Source organism: Labrus bergylta, chromosome 11 (assembly GCF_963930695.1).
Source record: "Labrus bergylta chromosome 11, fLabBer1.1, whole genome shotgun sequence".
Lineage (NCBI taxonomy): Eukaryota > Metazoa > Chordata > Actinopteri > Labriformes > Labridae > Labrus > Labrus bergylta.
This window is the reverse complement of record NC_089205.1, coordinates 8,497,435-8,517,839: the sequence shown is the minus strand read 5'-3', so window position 1 is coordinate 8,517,839 and position 20,405 is coordinate 8,497,435. Positions and strand designations below refer to the sequence as shown.

General features: G+C 42.5%; 3 protein-coding genes across 3 annotated transcripts; 1 reads left to right on the top strand and 2 right to left on the bottom strand.

Moving 5' to 3' along the window:
* Nucleotides 1-1,015: 1,015 nt before the first annotated feature.
* On the bottom strand, nt 1,016-4,195 carry LOC136180456 (histone H3.3A). Its single transcript, XM_065960065.1, has 4 exons — nt 4,042-4,195; nt 2,930-3,073; nt 2,620-2,773; nt 1,016-2,439 (listed from the first exon to the last, which is right to left on the bottom strand). Exons 2-4 carry the CDS (start codon nt 3,055-3,057, stop codon nt 2,311-2,313), a joined length of 411 nt encoding a protein of 136 aa, XP_065816137.1. The 5' UTR covers nt 3,058-3,073; nt 4,042-4,195; the 3' UTR covers nt 1,016-2,310.
* Nucleotides 4,196-5,438: 1,243 nt separating this feature from the next.
* Nucleotides 5,439-7,941, bottom strand: LOC109991922 (histone H3.3A). Its single transcript, XM_020644362.3, has 4 exons — nt 7,803-7,941; nt 6,732-6,875; nt 6,422-6,575; nt 5,439-6,339 (listed from the first exon to the last, which is right to left on the bottom strand). Exons 2-4 carry the CDS (start codon nt 6,857-6,859, stop codon nt 6,211-6,213), a joined length of 411 nt encoding a protein of 136 aa, XP_020500018.2. The 5' UTR covers nt 6,860-6,875; nt 7,803-7,941; the 3' UTR covers nt 5,439-6,210.
* Nucleotides 7,942-9,136: 1,195 nt separating this feature from the next.
* On the top strand, nt 9,137-19,073 carry nop53 (NOP53 ribosome biogenesis factor). The gene is made up of 12 exons (XM_020644327.3): nt 9,137-9,354; nt 10,863-10,939; nt 11,132-11,231; nt 12,583-12,785; nt 13,029-13,084; nt 14,385-14,480; nt 15,350-15,451; nt 15,546-15,707; nt 15,962-16,137; nt 18,170-18,236; nt 18,600-18,676; nt 18,872-19,073. Exons 1-12 carry the CDS (start codon nt 9,152-9,154, stop codon nt 18,930-18,932), a joined length of 1,380 nt encoding a protein of 459 aa, XP_020499983.1. The 5' UTR covers nt 9,137-9,151; the 3' UTR covers nt 18,933-19,073.
* Nucleotides 19,074-20,405: the final 1,332 nt, after the last annotated feature.

Sequence of the window (20,405 nt, the reverse complement as noted above, 5' to 3'; positions counted from 1 at the left end):
GATCTCTTCTCTTCTTTTTTTTTTACTTCTGCACTAGCTCTTCACTGAAAAGACTTTCCACAGATGCAGTTTGTACCAATGTCTTAACTGTAAATTTAGACATACAAGTGTATCTTACAATTATTTCTAGAGCTGTTTTCACATATTCACTCCTGAAAATATCAAACTTCGCAACTACGTATTTGTCATGGACCGTTGTAGTTCACCATGACAGCCACACGGTGTCGCTCTATGCAGATGTTTGACACTAAAAATATGAAACTTGAGCTCAGGTATGACCAAGGATTAAAGAAAGGACAAGATGATGAGCAGGGTCGCTTTGGATATGATCCCCGTAGCATTAACACCAAACCAACTCTCTCGTTTATCTCACTTCAATAGAGCAAATCAATGAGAATCACACAGTAACTAATTACAACTCAATCCGGTCCAGCCAATGATAACTTGCAATATGTAATTTATTGACTTGGGGGTGGCAGTATAGCTCAGTCTGCAGGGTCTTGGGTTGAGATTTCTGGTTGTGATTGGTCCACAGTATATTCAGCTGAGGTCAGTTGTTTGAACGTCGCCTTCCTGCTTAGCCACTCTCTCATTTGTACAATAGGTGTGTACACGTCTGCAAATAAATGCTATAAGTTACAGCACGTCATCGATATGAATTACCATACACACTGTACAAAACAAGACAGTCTGCTAATAACAATTGTACTTTCCAAAGTCTAGGAATTTATGGACCCGACTCTAGTTTGGTCTTCGGCAGGGACCCTGTTCTGTCCTGCTTTGTGAGGCAAAAGGATAAGGTCAAGGGTCAATGGTAAGAAACGTTCCAGGATCAGTTGGTGAAGCAGGCGCCCCATTAACAGGGGCTACAAGCCTCAGCCCATCGGTCCCAGATTTGGTTTTGACTCTTTGATGCATGTCTGCCCCAGTTTCTCCTCCCAACATTTCCCGTCCGTCTTCAGCTGTCCTTTCAATAAAAAGAGCCAAAAAAAGAGGAACCACAGAAACAGTAAAGTGTGTGTAACATCCATTTATTACCACCTTATATGACAAATCTGGAAATTACAAACAGTGTTTGATTGAAACATTATCCTCAACATTTCAAATAAAAAGAAAATCAAACTGAGCAAAAAAATAAAAATTAAGTGATAAAGGTGAAGAGTCAACCTGAGAGACGGTATACAGACGATCAACGGATCTGGAGGGGAGAAAAAAACAGAAGCAAAGGGGGGACGTATGCAGAAAACATGACCAGTACGATGAGTCATGTCACACTCATTTACAATAGTTTTTCACATTTTAATCAGTTATTATGTTTTTAAAAAATTGCACACTTTTTGGTTTTTAGAGATCATTACAAACCTAAATGAACCTTTGTCATACAAAGGTTCGTCATTATAAAATGAGACACGGCTAAAAAAGTTTCTCCAACACTGTACTCAAACTCTTGGGCTTAATTATTAGAGGAGATCAATTTTAACACCAGCAAAAAAAAACACTCAGACGAGGTTAAACTCTTGTGTCGGTTTGGAAAGAGTGTCGACGAGAGGATCAAACTTTGGTGCGAAACAAACGAGTCAGTGGCTTTGCATATCAGTAGAAAAATCTCTTGAAGTCTGTTTTTTTTGTTCTCTGCGGTTGTTTTAATCCCATTCATCCCCCCATCTCCATGTCAGCCACAAATAGATTGAAGTGAAAAAAAACATCTTGTGTGAGAAGTATCTGAAAGGAAAAAACACCAACATGACAAATTACAGCAAAGATCAATATGGTAATCATAAAGCAAATCCAAAGATGCTGATGGATTGTATACAATTGACTGTGGTGATCAGAGCCCACACTCATGCACCCTCATTTCTGGGCGAGGCAGGCAGAGGTTAGAGAGCAGGAGAAGAGGATCAGGGAAGTTCTTCTAGCACCCTGCTGCAGAAAGAGACTAGAGCCTCCCAGCAGATAAAAACCCTTCCTCTCCTCCCGTCTGTCCCCTCCAGGCGTTCACTTTGTTCTAATCCACTAGACTTTCTGACCATCCAGAAATCCACCTTAACAGCACAGACTCTGATTAGAAACAGTGCAAACTATGAGAAATGCTTGAGAAGATCTCATCACCAAAGCTTTGGTTCATGCACAAAAAGAGAGTACCCTAGAAGTCTGCTGCCGAGAGCACTAAGAAAACACGACTATACACTTTATCCATAATATAATCAGTTTCCCTCTACACACTACTAACACAGGGCGGGAGAGAGGGAGGGGGGATAAGGGTGAGGGGCATGATGGGGTGAAAAGGGAAAGATAAAGAGGAGAGAGCGTCTAGGCCCGTTCTCCACGGATACGACGTGCCAGCTGGATATCTTTGGGCATGATGGTGACACGTTTGGCGTGGATGGCGCACAGATTGGTGTCCTCAAAGAGACCCACCAGGTAGGCTTCGCTGGCCTCCTGCAGAGGGGGAGCACAGGAAATGTAACAGTCATCAGTAGAGCATAAATGCATTTTGCTTCGACTTCTATAGAGAGGGAATAATTATTAGTTGCGACACTTTATAGACTTGATGTTTTGATTAATAGATTAACTGAGTCAAATATAAGCTCATGATTTGTAAAGTGTATTAATACAGACCTGCAGAGCTCCGATGGCTGCGCTCTGGAAACGCAGATCAGTCTTGAAGTCCTGGGCGATTTCTCTCACCAGGCGCTGGAAGGGCAGCTTGCGGATCAGCAGCTCAGTGGACTTCTGATAACGACGGATCTCACGCAGAGCCACGGTACCAGGCCTTCACAATACACAAAGAAATGTAAGTTAATGTGTATATGATATCTTTTTTGAATCATCAACATTTAAATTGGCTTAAGTACACAAAGCAAGAAAGGTACTGCTCTAAAAATCTAGTGATTGAGATAATGTGATGAACTGTATTTGCTTGTCTCACCTGTAACGATGAGGCTTCTTGACTCCACCAGTGGACGGGGCGCTCTTACGAGCAGCCTTTGTGGCCAGCTGTTTACGTGGGGCTTTGCCTCCAGTGGACTTACGGGCAGTCTGCTTGGTACGAGCCATGGCTACTAAAGATTACCTGAAAAAGATAGGGGGAAAGAAAGAAGAATAAAGAATTTAAATTCAAATTGGAAATGCATCTTCACAGCATATTTCATGGACAAGAGTTCTAGACATTTTCTGATTTCTTTTTGGCACCTTATTACTCAGACATGTGATCATGAATGCATTTAAGACACAAAATGCAAACATGGTACCAGACATGTACATTATACAATTTAACTACATTCTTCTTGATAAGACACTGCTTGAATAAAGATTATTAACATTGCCTACAGTATGGCAATGTTTGTAGTATGTTTTTATTCAAGTATTACTTATGTCATGAAATATTAAATCTGAACATGAAACTTGGAAAAGTAAACTTTCTGGGCATGTAAACATACAAGATATTCCCTATCACACTCAGACAGACAAAACATCGATCAAAGGGCAACGACGAGATTATTGGCTGTGAGAAAAACACGTCACACAAAATGCAACGTTTGAACGAATCAGCATACAGAGTTGTGAAAGTGGGCGGGCTCTGCAGCTGCATTCTACTGTTGCTAGGCCCGCCTTCACCGCTCTGATGATGGCGGCGGGTTGATGCGCAAACGGGATAAAGACCCGGGGCAGACGAGCAAAGGAGGAGCACATAAACAACTCATATTTTATAAATAACCGCAATACCAGTGTATCGGGGAAGGACACAACAAGACAGAAGACATTTCAGTGAACAGACAGAGAGGACTAGGGGAGCTGAACGGGCTCTCGCCGCTGAGCAGCACCGAGCTGAACCGGCGCATAATTTGAAACAGAATTTCCCCCTCATCTGAACGACTGCAGTAACGGCTGCGTTTCACCGTCGTTTCCACTGTTTGTTATTGTAATACACGGCAAAAATCAAGGTTTATCACCTTTAAAAGACCCGACAAACCATCAAAACAAAAACTTAAAAATACAAAGTTGCCACATAGACACAGGGGCATGTTTGAGGAGGCTTACCTGTGGGGGGAAAGCGAGTAGAAGTGGTGAGAAATGTTTCGCTTGTCTCTATTTTCTTCTTCGTTTCCACAATGGGAAGCAGCGTCCAGCGGGAAAATGGCGGCCGCGTCAATCATGAGTCCCACAATGCAACAGTACGACCACAACACATCCGTGGTCACTTCTTTTCTCAGGTTAACAAACAAAGGTGTATTAACTCAACAAAGAGATAAATAGGTAAATCAGTTAATGCCTAACAACACCTGTTAATGCTTCCGCGTGTTACGCACTTATTAACACTTCTATTTACCATCGGGCAGAAAGTTACGAGGCATCGAAAAAGTTATTCTTTCTTTTATTTTCTAAACGTGTAAACTTGTGTAATGAGTTTTTAAAAACGCTCTAATAATCAGAATTACACGTGGAAAGTTTTTCTACACGTCATTAACTTTGAGGAAAGAATAATTGAAAACTTGTGTCAGATCCCTGAATGTGTCTTAGAATTTAACTATTTATTGATTGATTGATTAAGTTAGGCACATTAATAAATATAGGCTTATTAGCATTACGCATCTATGTAATATGTTGAGAAATGCACACCTGCCGGCTGACGAGGATTACACACACCTTGCAGGACATTTCAACATATTGCAGACACAGTTTCTACACACTGCGGTGTTTTGCATCCACCCTTGAAGTTCCTCTACAGTCAGAGTCAAACACTCTGCAGGTAATAATTACGCCGGCTTATGAAAATGAGTCTTCTTCCGAGTATACAGAACAATATGGACACTTCACAATTATTAAGTATAAACTTCCCACACTTGTCGTCGCAGGTCTGACCCCAGAAATAAGATTTTATGGCCTCCTGTTTTCAAACACTTCAGCGAGGTGCATGAAATTCTCGTCATGACACTGGAATTAGAACAACAGCTAAGTTTCATCCTTTTCATGGTAAAAGGAAGAACGAACAAAACAACAAATTTACAACAACGGGACAGTCTTCAGGACTAAACCATAAAATAACTCACTGACAATTTAACAAACAAAATGGACAAATTATGTCCATCAGAAATGACAGCCACAGTCTGCAGCAGTTTGTTTTTATGTTGTGTCGTGTTATTTCATCACGTCTGTAAATGAGCCATGGCATCAGTGGCACTTCAATCACATGTAATAATGTCTACACTCATAGCTTTTCTTTTTATATCTATTTATATCTGCACCTTATTTTTCGATGTAAATACTTGCTGCTGTTTTTTATCCTACACTACAACGAGCCAAATGCAACGAAATTTCGTTCTTATCTGCACTGTAAAGTACAAGTTTGAATGACAATAAAGAAAGTCTAAGTCGACATGTATTTTCCCTGATAAATAATAAATTATTATTTCCATTCAGAAATCCACTCGTACAGCTTTATTCAACCACAAGGATCCATTTATTATTTTTGTTTGTGAATTCAGGAGTACAAATATTTAGCTTTTTAAAAAAATGCCTGAAAACAAAACCAAAACACAGTAGAAAAAAAAAGCGGTCATATCAACCTGAGAGAGGAACGAAAAGTCAAACGTGACCTTGACAAAGTTACGTGGCTGGAAATCAAAATATGTTCAACATAGGTCTGCTACATATACGCCGCGTGAAGTCAGACAAAAACTGCAGAGTCATCAAAGCACGATGACGTTTCTTCTTACTGACAACCAGAATCAAACTTTAGATTTTGGACACATTAAACAGTAACAGTAGAAATACACCATTATTGTAATAATAATTAAAAAAAAAGAACCACTACTTTTACAACAAATATCTATTTGAAAAAATAAAACAAGACTGCAGATCAGTTTAATCGATGTATATGTCTGACTGAAGGTGGAAATGTCTCAACTTAAAGGCTGTGTCCTATGTCAAATTCATCTCACGCACCATCTTGCTTAACTTGCACAGACAACCTCCTCGTGAAGAGAAGGCGTCCCCTCTGAGCTAGAGAGTGAGGAGTGTGACTGTGATATGATATTTCTAAGGAAACTTTGCTTCTAGTAGCACCAAAGTGGACATGATCACACAATTTACGGTTATCACGATCAGATGATAGATATAGAACCTCAACCCAAACTACTAACTAAGTATAGAGGAAGTAAAGAGTGCTGGACAGACAAGAGAATAGCATACAACAAATTAAAAAACGTTTTAAGCACGCTCCCCGCGGATACGACGTGCCAGCTGGATGTCTTTAGGCATGATGGTGACGCGCTTGGCGTGGATGGCGCACAGGTTGGTGTCCTCAAACAGGCCGACCAGGTAGGCCTCGCTGGCCTCCTGCAGAGTCAAAAAGACTTATTAGTATGAATAATAAAATATGATATTAAATAAAAGATGTTTAATAGTGAGCGCTGCAGACCTGCAGAGCTCCGATGGCTGCGCTCTGGAAACGCAGATCCGTCTTGAAGTCCTGGGCGATTTCTCTCACCAGGCGCTGGAAGGGCAGCTTGCGGATCAGCAGCTCAGTGGACTTCTGATAACGACGGATCTCACGCAGAGCCACGGTACCAGGCCTGGAGAGGAAGAGCATAAAAAGGATGAAAGATTGGATTTTTAGAATTCATTTTAAAATGTTATCACTTCTTTTTCATGGTTTAGCCCCCTCTCATCTATCAGAACTTTTAATCCCACACACCACAGGTCCTCTGAGCGCTCTCCCCTTGTCTCACCTGTAACGATGAGGCTTCTTGACTCCACCAGTGGACGGGGCGCTCTTACGAGCAGCCTTTGTGGCCAGCTGTTTACGTGGGGCTTTGCCTCCAGTGGACTTACGGGCAGTCTGCTTGGTACGAGCCATGGCTACTAAAGATTACCTGAGGACACAGGACAAAGTTTGCTCAAGTGAAACAATTTGAGAGACGTGTGCAATAGTTTATCTGCTGAATGCAAAGGTGAAGAATATAGATTAAAAAAAATATACAGATGGATTTAAATATAATCTATTTTGTTGAATCACCATGGTAACTCTGGATGTGTTATTTACATTTACAATTAACATCAGAAGCCGGATTTTATTTTTATTTTCTGAATGTGTCCCAGGCAGCTTATGCAACAACCTGAGTAAAAACAAAGAAGACGGCAAGGCCAGCGAATCACAGCAGAGCTCTTTACTACGTAAACCAATCACACTCTCTAAATGAGTGTCTAAGGCGGGATATTATTAACCTCTCGACCAATCACAGCACGATTTCTACCGGGCAAACCCCGCCCCTTGCGCATTGAGCTACGGTTCGTTCGTTTCTTCACAGTGTACGCCCCGGTTGCGAACAAGCCTAGTTTTTTTATTCAGAATGAGCTATTTCGGCTGAAACCAAGCGACACCGCCCGCCCCTGCTGCCCGGTGTCTAAAAACAAGTCTAACGGCTGGCTAAGAGAATGTAAACGGGAAGGAAAATCGTTGTAGAAAACGACGAAGGTGACGATAAAAAACGTCGAAAGTGTGTAAAAACCGCGGCGTGAGAGGTGAAAATACTTTTTTAGGATGAAACTAGAAACGTTAGGGGATCGATTGGTGAACAATTTTTTGTCAGATGACCCCTCACTTTAGGCGCATTTCCGAGTCAAATTCAACTGGATCGCCAAAACGCCTGTTCGGTCCCCGACTCCCCGAGAGAGCAGAGAATAGCTCGACTGCTCTGCGTTTTTCTTTTTCACCGAATAAACGCTTAAAAAACATCCATCCAGGAACTAACCTAACACCAAATGATAGAGTGAAGCTTTATTAAAATACTGATACCCACCTTTGATAACTCAGTGGACGATCCGAGCTTGAAAATGGGACTTTATTGTTGAGTCTCTAAAGCGTTGTTCTCGCAATAAAATGAAGGGAGGGAAAAAAATGAAGAAAAAAAACATGAGAGCAACAGGAGACACGTTTCCCATGATGCATCTGGACAAACATGTAACAGGCATGCTGCACGATAAACACACAAATACAAAAAATACTTTTGGGTTTATTTAGGACGAATATATTGTTTAATCTCTGGGGAGATAAAACACAGAAAGACACTTGTGTGTATTTTTAATTTTTAATAAAATGGACAAATGTCACCAACACAAATCTAAATTCACAGGTAAGTGAATTCACCTGGTGTGAGTTCGCTCATTCAATTAAATACAATGAAAAACAGTTTAAAATCTCTACAAAGACTTCACTAATCGCTTATCGATCGCATTTGTAAACATTATATAACACATGATAAAAGTTCCGTTTTTAAATGACATCAGTGTGCCTCACATGTTTCACTTCCCCTGTAGCCATGAATGAATAAAGACTTTTTAACTTCTGTACCGGAGCAGAGAGCCTTGCATATCTTTTTGCCTTTGTCTTCTTTACTCTTCAGACACGGATGATTTTTTTTCCCACGTCGTCTGTGATAAACACATCAAGCCTTTTTTTTAAAAATATATTATTTATACATGTTGGAAACACTTAAACGTTTGTTTATTTACAGAACAGAATAGAAAACCTTTATTGTCATTTTACTACGTGATTAGAAATGCTTCACCTTAAGTGCAGGCAGCCATAAGAGCAATAAGAAGATGGACAGTTTGTATTTATAATATATTTACAGCAGGTGATGTTTACTACACGGTAAGAAAAAGGAGCTTGAAGGGACAAGTAAATAATTATAAATAGCTTATATATTGCACAGCCAGAAATGTAAATATTGCAACTTAGGTAAGAAATGTGTTTTCTGCAGGAAAGAAGTCTGATTTATTAAAGGGGAATTTTACCAAGTTGATTATTGCACAATAAGAAGTAAGGGTGATGTGTGTATGTGTGTGTACATGAGATAATGTGATTTACAGTTAGTTTTTTATAAAGCATTATACATTTTCAAGTGAGAAAATCGCTGCTTCTACTTTTAATTCTTTGCCCCTATTTTTTTTTTTTTAAATGTTAACTACACTCACTTTGTTAAAGATAAGAACATGTTTCTTTTAGGTGGATTATATGTGATAAACTGATGTATGTATAATTAGGCAGCATGTGCAGTCCTGTCCTTCCTGCAGGTGGCGCCGTCGCCGTCACTGCAGCACCAAAGAAGAAGAAACGTGTTTCCCTTCCTTCGCTCATTTTCCCAACATGGCGGCCAGGAGGCTGAAACGCGTGGTGGCCTCGCAGCCAGGTTTCATGAAGTTAAAGTCCACTTCAGACGACGGGGACTCGATCAGCGGTCGGAGAAAACGTGTGAACAAGAATAAGAAGAAGAACTGGAACAAACACAGCGACGTTCAAGACATAGACGAGTTTTTACAGGACGTCAGACACCAGGAGAGGACCACGGGGTGGGTTTATTTTTCTTTAATGCGGAGGAGAAACACTGTCATACTTCACGTGGTTCATGTTTAACTTCATTACAAAATATTTAACACCTGACAATGTCTCTGATTCAGGACTTCCGGTGGATTTTTACGGTTTATGTCCCGTTGTTACCGTCGACTCCGTGTAGAATAAATAAAGTCGTCCAACATGTTTAATGAGTCGAGTCAGAGCAAATTATTATTATTAATATCCCCCCAACACCTCCCTCTTTCTAACACATTTTTATAAATGTTCATGTTTAGTTACAAATGTTGTTTTTTTGTGGGCTTGCACGCTGTGTTTATTTTGGATCAGGCCCGACCGATAACATGTGTTGGGTCTGAAACCGATAACGATACAGGGAAATAAGAACTCAGAGGCCGATATCTTTCTTAAAATCTATCATGGATCTGTAGAGAGATACTGATACACATTTATTGAGTTGATACCTCAGATGCAGTTATCAAACACTTGTGGAAAAGATAGTCACTGGATATGGAAGTATCGGCTGATTAAATTTTATTGTTTTTTTTTTTGTACATAAGTAAATTTGTATTTAATGTTTCCTGCTCCCCAGGATTTTGTTCATCAGTACTTGTAAGATAAGAAAACAAGGGTGTAATATGCGGTTTGAAACCTAATGTATTTTAAAGAATATCTTAATGTGGATATGTCTGTTGAGGAGTGTGTGTTTGTCCCGTGATGATCTCATCCTTGCGCTCCCAGTATTTCCTTCATGGGAATGTGAAGAAGACATACAGGAGCTCAGGAGACCGTTGAGTGAATGGTGTCCTGGGATCTGAGGATGTGCTGCTCACACCGTAGCGTAGAATAAATCCCATACTAATGTTCATTTTGATGTAATTTTTCCCTGCTCCCCAGGATTTAGTTCAGCAGTACTTGTAAGATAAGACAATTGAGTTGTGCTGTAGGTTCAGCTGAGGGAGCTGGTCTCATGTAATCAGTAGCTCCAGCTGGTCTCTATTCAGTAGTCACCAAACTACAAGTCCCAGTCACAAAAAAAAAAAACATCAGTCTTTGTTTGAACAGTGTGCTGGCTGCAGAAACAAACAGGAAGTAGCAACGACTATGGTTTTTTCAAATTAAATGTTTTAATCTGAAGTGTAGGAGTTGTACTTTTGATCAGATGGAAGGAGCTGTTCAGTCTCGTCTGAACGTCATCATGGTCCGAACGTCTTCAAGGTGAGACTGAGCGAGCTGAGAATGTTTGAAGGGCCCAAAGACCTTTCCTTATCAGCGCTATCAGTCCGATAAATTACATCGATATCAGACCTGATACAGAGACTTATAGCGGCTCTCTTTGTGGAGATTAGCATTCTTCCCATCCTTGTGAATCAAACATTAATGGATCATGGCCATTGGCACAAACAGAATGAGCGACATGCAGGCATCTCCTGAGTCTCCTAGAGTCGTTGAATGACGTTTGTTTGAACTCTAAATAAACCTCATATGATCTTTTGTGTGTTTTTAGGGGTCTGCTGTGCGAGAAACCAGACGACAGTTTGTTCTTTTTGGATGTCGGACCGCCGCAGAAACCCGAACAGAAGGGCAAGTAATCCTTTTCTTGTACAGATGAAAGATGTTTAAGTACAAACAAATAGTCCAGCATTCTTAGGGTTGCATGAGTTTAAATAAAATCATACAGGAGACAGAAATGCTTCATAATGGTTTAAAGATGTAAAGTTAATCTGTGTGTCTGATGCTTCATGTAAAATATCTTTCTTGTTGTCTTGGTTACAGCTGCACCTCTCGAGGGGAAGAGGAGGAAAGGGCGAGATTCACGTCCTCTGAGGATAGACCTCATCCTGCAGCATGACTCGCTGGTTCCACCACCTAAAGAGTCAGTATACACGTTGCATCACTTTTGTGCTTCTTTGAATGTGTTTATACTCTCATGCAAAACAAAGCCTGTGTCACCTCTCAGACGTTCATGCACAGAGGTTCGGTATACGTGAATGTCACATACATTAACGAAGTGACCGGTAATGTAAAGTGTAAAGGCCCTGACACACCAAGGAGATCGTCGGTCCTAGTTGGAACGTCCATGAGCTACCTGCCGGCCCCCGCCTTATCGCATCCGATTCGACATGTTGAGGCGGTCGGTGAGAGGGATCTCTCTGATTGGCTGTCCAGATGTTTCATTTATCTCCAGCTCTCGTCACAGGTTCAGAAAAGCCCCTTGAGCATGTTGCTGTAGTCTCCATGCTTTCACCTATTAGTGTGGTTTCTCCTCATTTGTCTCCTCCGCCTCTTCTTTTCTTTTTCCACTAAAAGATCAAGGGCTGACAACGCCAGCACCATTTTCAACTTTTTATCAGACATTATTCTCCATTAGTAGACTACCTATAATACGAGTAGTGAGCGACAGTGGTGTGAAAATGGTTTTCTCGTATCATAACAAGAGTCTACCGCCCACCGCTGGCATGGACAGTTATTTCCTCTCAGGCATGTGCAGAACGTACGTGGTGATTGGCCGTCGGCTGTAGTCTTTGAGGTGTGTTCTAGTGCAACTTTTTGGCCAAGACAAGAGGCAACTCCACAGACGGCCTTTGTCACCACTAGTTCTTTGCCGTCGTAGAAATGTTTTAGTGACGTCCACAGGGTGTGAAATAAACACCTGCCAAGTGCCAAATGCAGATAGATTATAGAGAGCTATCTGGCACATGGCAGGTTTTTACATCTTGGTACATTCATATTGATTCATGCGGCGTTATACTGGTGTCCCAGTCTGTGAATTCACCTTGCCTTAAGGCCTCAGATAACAGTACAGAAGGGGGATCATATTGTCCCCTCATTACCCCCCCATCTCAGAATGAACGCGAATCATCACAGCGTTGTCAATATTGCGGCTTGAATCTGAACAGAGGTTTAGTCACTGGGATAGTGGAGTTGGATTGTATTTTCTATCCTAATGTATTTTAAAAAATATCTTAATGTGGATATGTTTGTTGAGGAGTGTGTGTTTGTCCCGTGATGATCTCATCCTTGCGCTCCCAGTATTTCCTTCATGGGAATGTGAAGAAGACACACAGGAGCTCAGGAGACCGTTGAGTGAATGGTGTCCTGGGATCTGAGGATGTGCTGTAGCATAGATAGTGTTGCTGTATCTAGTATTTATATCTCAAGCCTCTTGTGTCCTCTAACAACCCCACTCTAACATAATCGGTTAACCTCCCCCCCCCCCTACCCAGTGTGCTGGCCTTCCAACAACCGAATGCCAAGAAGCTCCGCCGTATTGCCCAGAAGGCCGAGCAGCTGGCAGCCAAAGGCGTGGTGCCGCGGAGGCAGAAACAGCTGCTGAACAGAAGGTCGGTGGAAAGGACGGCCAAGAGGGCAGTGACAGAAGCCAACAACAACCCAAACAGAGACTATTACGACATGTGGGGACAAGAGGGTGAGTGTTTTTACGTCTCTTGTGTGTGTCCGTCCCATGATGATCCCATCCTTGCGCTCCAAGTATTTCCTTCACGGGGAATGTGAAGATCAACCTGGAGCTCAGACGACTGTTGTGTGAACAGTCGTCTGGGATCTGAGGATACGCCTATAGATCAAACATTGTGAAAGACATGAGCAGGAATCTTTAATTTATTTAAAAAATGTGTAAACATGGATGCTTATGTCTTTCTTCTCAATGTAGCTCCAAACCCAGCCGACCCCTGGTACCTTCAACAGACGGGCAAGTCGCGAGTGAAGGTAAGAGTCGACGTCTTTTAGTGAGAAAGTCCAAAAACGTGTTTGATTGATCCTATAGAGAGGTCCGATTAAATGACTCCCTTTACACCAGTGGTTGCCAACTTGCCTCAGGACCCACCACCAACTCCTTTTGCAGTTTGGACTTCAGTGTGTACAAAACATGTGACAGAAGCAAGAAACTGAACAAAACAAACATGATTAAACAGCGCTTCACAGGCTTTTCTACAAGTTTTTTTCCAGGCACACATTTGTGACCTACTGAAAATAGCTCCACGACCCACCTCTGGGTCCTGCCCACCACTGCCTTACACCTTAACGCTATATATCTCACAAATGGTGTTTAAAGTTCTGCATCGCTACAACGGATTTCCATCAATTTCACATTTGTGATGCTGTTTAGTCAGTGTGAATCAGACAAAAGTCGAGGAGAATGTGTTGGTGACTTGACGGTAATACCACGTACGAACTGTCCTGTATCATTAGCCCCCGTGTCCACATGGCGTTATTTCCAGGCAGAAAAGCGCTGGCTGTAAGCTCAGGAGTGTTTACATTCTGTTAACAACGGCCGCTGTATGACCGACACAGCTGTTACTTTTTACTGCATGTTTTATATTTTAGATCGTTTTTTTTAACCCGATCAGACACGGAGCGAGGAGGATGTGGGTACAAGACATGATCTGTAGCCGGAAAAACAACGGGGAATATCAAACATATTTAAAAAGAGCGCCCGTGATGTCAGCAGCGCCTTTCTGAATAGTTGAAAGATTTTCAAGTTGAGCTCAGAACGGCTGCACAAAATCGGCAGAGCGCTTATAAAAAAGACGCTGGCCGCTCCGCTTTTTCTCCAGACAGCCGCTTTCTGCTGTGAACGCTGTGTACTCGTTGAAAATGACTGGGGAAAAAAAGACACGTGGCCTTAGGGTAGTTTTGTGTTCATGTGGTATTTAAATGTACAGTCATCTTACATACATGTCACTCTTATTTTGTCTGTTACATGATTCTCCACTCTCTATGTATCACAGGCTTTTATTGTGATAGCGAACATCCACGTGCACTGCCCGCCACGTCCGGACTCGTCGTGTTTTTAGGCTTCTGTGTGCGACTTTATTTCCTCTGACCAAAGTGAAATCCAGGAGAATGATAAACCGTAACATGGCAGAGTTTACTGTTCTACCCACAATATCAGCAGTTCCCTCCTCACACTCCACTGTGTCTCCAAAGACGCTGCATGTAGGAAACGTAATAATGCACGCCGTGGTTGTTTTTTTTGTCTAATGTGTCCTCATCACTGTTTTGTCAGCGCCCGGAGAAGTTGAACCAGAAGCCGTCGGTGCTTCCTGCCGTGGAGGTGATTGCTCCCGGAGGATCGTACAACCCAGACTTCATCTCCCATCAGGTAAGCCGCAGCTTGACGCGCTTTACAACGCTGTGAAAAAAAAGAATCAGCATTTTTAATGAGGATGGTTATTAAATAAAGGACTGATGTCCATTAAACATGTGAAGTTAGAGCTCATTCATCTCCTCTGTGATGTCAGAGGGCAGCCGCTCTGTACGGAGATCATGGGACGGATTACTGACAATCTTATTGGCTCGTCTTAGAGTAGCATGTTCAGAAACAGCCTGCAGAGATTTGGGATGTTTCCCTCTGAATCAGTCGGATCAGTCCGTCTGTTACTGCATCAACAGGTTGTCAAACCGTGCTGTGAGGACCCGATTCGGGAAAGATACATTTCTGATCAACACATGCTGTCGTGATGTCAAGATGTCTGCTAAATTCCACCAGATGCGTCTCCGCTCTCCGCTCTGTTGCGGTATAGAAGCTGATTGGCTGATGGGTTTTTACTTTATTCAATGTGTGTGCTTCCGCTGGCTGCGCTGCATCTCAGCTCTGTCTAAGCTTTACCACAGAGCAGATTGAGCGGGACAAGATGTCAGACACAGTAACATCATTAAAATATCCGCCTTAATTTAAGAATAAAACGCTCGACAATGACCTTATTTGTGTTTGAGGGTTTTAAACCACAAACATCGTCTTACCTAGTTTGAATCTGTAATTGCCCAGAAATTTGCGGCTCCAGCTGTCCGCCTGCTCTGTGCTGCGCTCTGAGAACGCGGCCTGTGGGTGTTGACGGACGAGGGAGAAAAGAGCTGTAGCTGAGCTGGCACACAGCGTGCATGTATCTGATGGAAGTTCTGGGATTTATTGTCTAGTCTTTTTGTAATGACCCTGCACTATAATATCTCTCCCTCAATCTGTGAACCCAGTCCCTGCTCCAGGAGGCCCACGAGGTGGAGGTCAAGAAGAAAAAGGAGGAAGACAAAATACAGCGACAGCTGGCTGTCAACAGAGAAGACACAGCAACAGAGGTACAAACGATTATACCAGCTCGAACATCAACTTTGGTTGAGTCTTAATGCTTTGAAAGTTTGATCCTATGTGGGTTTTTTTTCTGTTCTGAAGGAAACGATTTTAAGAGAGCAGGTGGAAGGTTTGGTAGAAGAAGAGAACGAAGAGGCAGCGGCCCCTAACGAGGAGGAGGAGGGTGTGACGGTGGGAGGAATCACACGGTCGGACAGAAAGACGGAGAGACAGAGGAGGAAAGAGAGGGCTGAAAAAGTCAAGGTAGGTACCTTTTACTTTTAAGACCCGACTCATTTTAGGAATATAGAAGACGCTCAGAGGGGAGGTGTGGGCTGTTCGACATGATGATGTTTGAATTGTTGTAAATCGAGGGAGCAGACCCAGAAGAGTAAACAGTTAAAAATCAAGCATTGTTAAGAGTGTTAATAACTGCTTTCAAGCTACCATAGTCTGGTTGTAGCTCATAATCCAGGACTCCACTGCTCTCACTGCTCCTCTTCCTCTTCGTTTCCCAGGCGCAGCGGCGGCTGGCCGGCAGACGGCACATCGACCAGCGGCAGCAGCTCTTCCAGCTTCGCTCCATAAAGGCGTCCATCAAGCAGCAGGACCAGATAACCAAGATCAAGCGGAAACAACGCAAGGCTAACCAGGAGGCCCAGAAAGCTCAGCCCAGGCGCCTCGGCAAACTCAAGTACGCACCCCCGACACACTCATAACGCACCTGCTGCAGCACGCTAAAGGCTACTTCACTGATTTGAGGATTACCATTAAATCTGTGATATGACTCCCACTGGTAATTAAGATGCAGTCTGGTTCAAACATGCATCAGTATTTTACACTGGTATACTGATCACACTGGTATTTAGGAAGCAGACAACTTTCTAGATAAAAAAAAACAAAAACCAAAACACTGGATCTCAGTTTTCCTGTAATGAATCTGTCGCAGGTTTTGTTCAGATCCTCTCAAAAACATCACTTCATTTATTAACACTGCCTTTCCATTAAACATTCAAAGTCAAAACTTGAGACCTAACTTTTGACCCCTAACCCTACCCAACCTCGATGCCTTTTGTTGATGCTTCAGAAATCAACAAGCAGAGCTGTAAAAATACAAAAACTGTACCTGAACCGAAAGCTCAACGCTCATCCTTTGACTGAAATCTACTTGATTTTGAGATGATGTAACATCCCTTTAAATGTTTCTACTCTGCACTGTGAGGGAAACAGAACTGATTTGTCCGTTTAAGGTTTTATGCTGTCACTCCCCCCTCCTATTGGCTCGAGGTGAATTAAACAATATCTTAATGTGGATATGTCTGTTGAGGAGTGTGTGTTTGTCCCGTGATGATCTCATCCTTGCGCTCCCAGTATTTCCTTCATGGGAATGTGAAGAAGACACACAGGAGCTCAGGAGACCGTTGAGTGAATGGTGTCCTGGGATCTGAGGATGTGCTGCTCACACCGTAGCATAGATCGTGTTGCTGTATCTAATATTTATATCTCAAGCCTCTTGTGTCCTCTAAACATAATCAGTAACTAGGGGGTCTGGAGGATGAACTCCGGGTGAAGTCAGAGGGGAAAGATGTGGCTCTTTGCAATCACACATGCAGCTCCTCCATCTGGAATTTTCAGGAGTTTTGTGCATGTGTGAACGCCCTTTATGTCTAGGACAAAGTTAACCATGTCTCATGAAGCTGTTTTGCTGCAAAGTCCTGTAACAACCACTAGAGGTCACTGTATCCTCAGTTGACCTCGACTTTCTGCAGATGTGGTTTAAGTGAGGAGAGTGTGCAGAACTCTAATCTCAATATTGTGTTGTAGCTGTTAGCCAGTCCAAACGGATTTCACCTCAATAATATAGTCACACATGTATGACATTTCTTTATTTCAACATTGACACTGTCCAAGAAATGCAAAGTAGGTGGAACTTGGAACAGCATTTAGTTGTTGGCTCTGAGGGGGCTTAAAGGAACCCCCCTCTTAACTAACACTGTGCTCGGGTAGAAATAAAAAGGCCTCAGGGATGACAACCGTTAAGGGACAACAGTCTGGGAAGAAAAAACAAAGCAACCATTGGACGTCACTCCCAGAGTGCATTGCAGTAATATGGCTCCTTTAAAACGATCAGAGATTATAAACGAGTCCAAGCATGGGAGAAAAATAACTTTGATTATCTTGAGTGTTGATCTACAGCGATAAAACTGATTGTTTCTTTTAACTGGGCTGACCTATTGGTTAGTGTTTGCCCCCCATGTATGGAGGCGGTGCGTCATGGGATTCAAATCCGGCCTCTGGCTCCTTTCCTGCATGTCATGCTTTCTCTCTCCCGCTCCCTGTCTCCTGCCTTTATACACCGTCCTATCTCTAAAATAGACGTAAAAAGCCCTTGAAATGCTTAAATGACCATGTGAAATATTCATACGCAGGATGACAGTTTGAACTTGTCTCTTTGGGAGACCCCTGGAAAATACGGTGCATGAAAAATGACAAAAATAAACTTCCCGCTTGTGAAATAGAAAATAGTTGTATTGCATACAAATGTTCCTTTCCAGCAAGAAAAAATAAACAAAGCTGTGTGTTTTGTGATGCTGCTGCTTTTTTAGTTTCACACGGAGAGGGGGAGGAGAAACGGGTCTACATATATGGATATGGTTATATTGTCTTATCATACATCTGGTTTGAAAGTAAATTGATGCTAATAACATGCTGCTGCTTATTTTCAGGTTTCAGGCTCAGGACCTGGAGGTCAAGCTGAGTGACGAGCTGGCTGGCTCCCTGCGACAACTCAAGGTACTTCACACGCTGTTGTAATCGCTGAACTTGTTGATCCTCTTTGACCCTTTAAAGGGCGCACACGCAGTCTTTATCTGTAATGAGTTCTGGTTCATTAAGTTAGTCGCTTATCTTCCGCACTCTGTATTGTCTTATTCTGAGCTTCATCCTTTTATTTAATGCTGCGACAGTCCTCACCCCCCCTTCCCCTCGCGGGGACCGTTCCACTTTAATTTAAACTATCTGCACTGCTCTCATCTCTCACCATGACATCTCTGAATGAAGCTTAAACCAGGCTGAATTATCTGATTTGAGCAGGAATTGATTCAAAGAACATTTCTCACACGCGGATGTATCGCTTGTACTTTTGTGACTCTGCAGCCAGAGGGCAGCGTCCTCAAGGACCGCTTCAAGAGTCTGCAGAAGAGGAACCTGATCGAGCCGAGAGAAAGAGCCAAGTAAGGACCTGATCCTCTTACATAACACCTCATCACAGACACAAAAGGACACGCACGCACGCACGCACGCACGCACGCACGCACGCACGCACGCACGCACGCACGCACGCACGCACAAGAAGGTGTCTTTTGATTTTAAAATGTGCTGCTCTGCCTCTCTGTTTACCCTCCTCCTCTCCCCTCCCTGTGTCTTAGGTTCAAGAGGAGACTCAAGGTCAAGTATCAGGAGAAGAGGGCTTTTAGAGAGATCACATAGAGCCGACCGCCGCAGCTGGACACACGAGACTGGACAGAATTTAAAGCCACGACCCGACATAATGGAACTGTGTACATACAAGTTAATAACTCTTTCAGACAAAAACAAACATCAACTGATGAATAAATATTTGTAATTCCATCACTGGTCGTTCATGTTTGATCATATTTAGCGCTTTTTATTCAGCTTAGTTAATGATGCGGGTAGAAACAAGAAGCGGGACGATCTACTGCATGGTATGGGAAGGTCACGTTTACATCAGCTGTTCCTTCGGCTTCCTTTAATTCAAACATGTAAACCTTGAAATAAATACCTACATTTTTTGGAATTGCGTCAAATTATCAAATCAGATTTATTGGCCAGGTATGTTTTACACACGAGGATCTCGATGCAAAGTCTGAAATGTTTGAGGCTTAAGAGACGATGGTGAGGAGTGCAAAAATAAAGAGATAAACATGATAGATGTAAGGGTGTAACAAATGGTTAATTTGTGTGACTGCATATGAATGGTTACTTACCAACCTCTGACATCAGTGTGTGAATGTGTAGGTGTGACCTGCGGTGTGAAAGTGCTTTGAGTTGTCAGAAGATGAGAAAAGAACCAAACAAGCTCAAGTCCATTTACAGTATGGTCCTTTAAAAACGTATTTTAAAAATTGGAGTGCAATGAGATGGCTTGCGACACACCCCGACATGCACAGGGATCGGCCCTTCAACCTAGATTGCAGTTTTAATTCATGTGTGAAATGCTGCATGTTCTTACCCTATGACTTTACAAATATTCAAAACAAAAAGCTAGACAATTGAAATGTTAAATAATGGATTTTCATACATGCGATTATTGAAATTATGCAAATAATTTGAGTAAAAGAATTTAATTGTTTGACAGCCCTGCTTAATTTAAGTTAAATTATAAAGAGTAAGTGGGATAGTGGTGCCTCAGGTTGAAAACTGTCAGATGGACTTGAGGAAGTTGGCATGTGATAATTGATTCCAATCCTTTGGCTTAAAACCATAATTGCCTTCAGTCTCCTGCTAGTGTGCACAAGGACATGCACGCACACACACTATATCTCTGTCCCATGGTGGCTGCAGCTATAGGCCAAAGCTTCTTATCCGTTAATCAGTGCGAAAATGTAATCTTTTACCTTCCGGGTCCACAGAAGCCCCCCCACCCATGTAGCCGGCTGAATCAGTTGATCTCCCTCCCCATCACAAGATGGAGAGTGGAGTGAGCCCTGGACCACCTCCCATTGGAGCAGCTTATCAACGTTTTCATGGCTGATGAATTAACCAGACCGCAGACTCATAAAGCCCCTGTTTGTCCCAGAGGAACCTCGTTCATTACTTTTCTACTTAGAGGAATTAAGAGCCAAACACACTGGATGGTGAGGTGATGTCTTTAAAGGTCACATATCCTCCTCCTCTTCAACCAGTCTAAATAAGTCTCAGAGCTCCTCAAAACATGTGTGT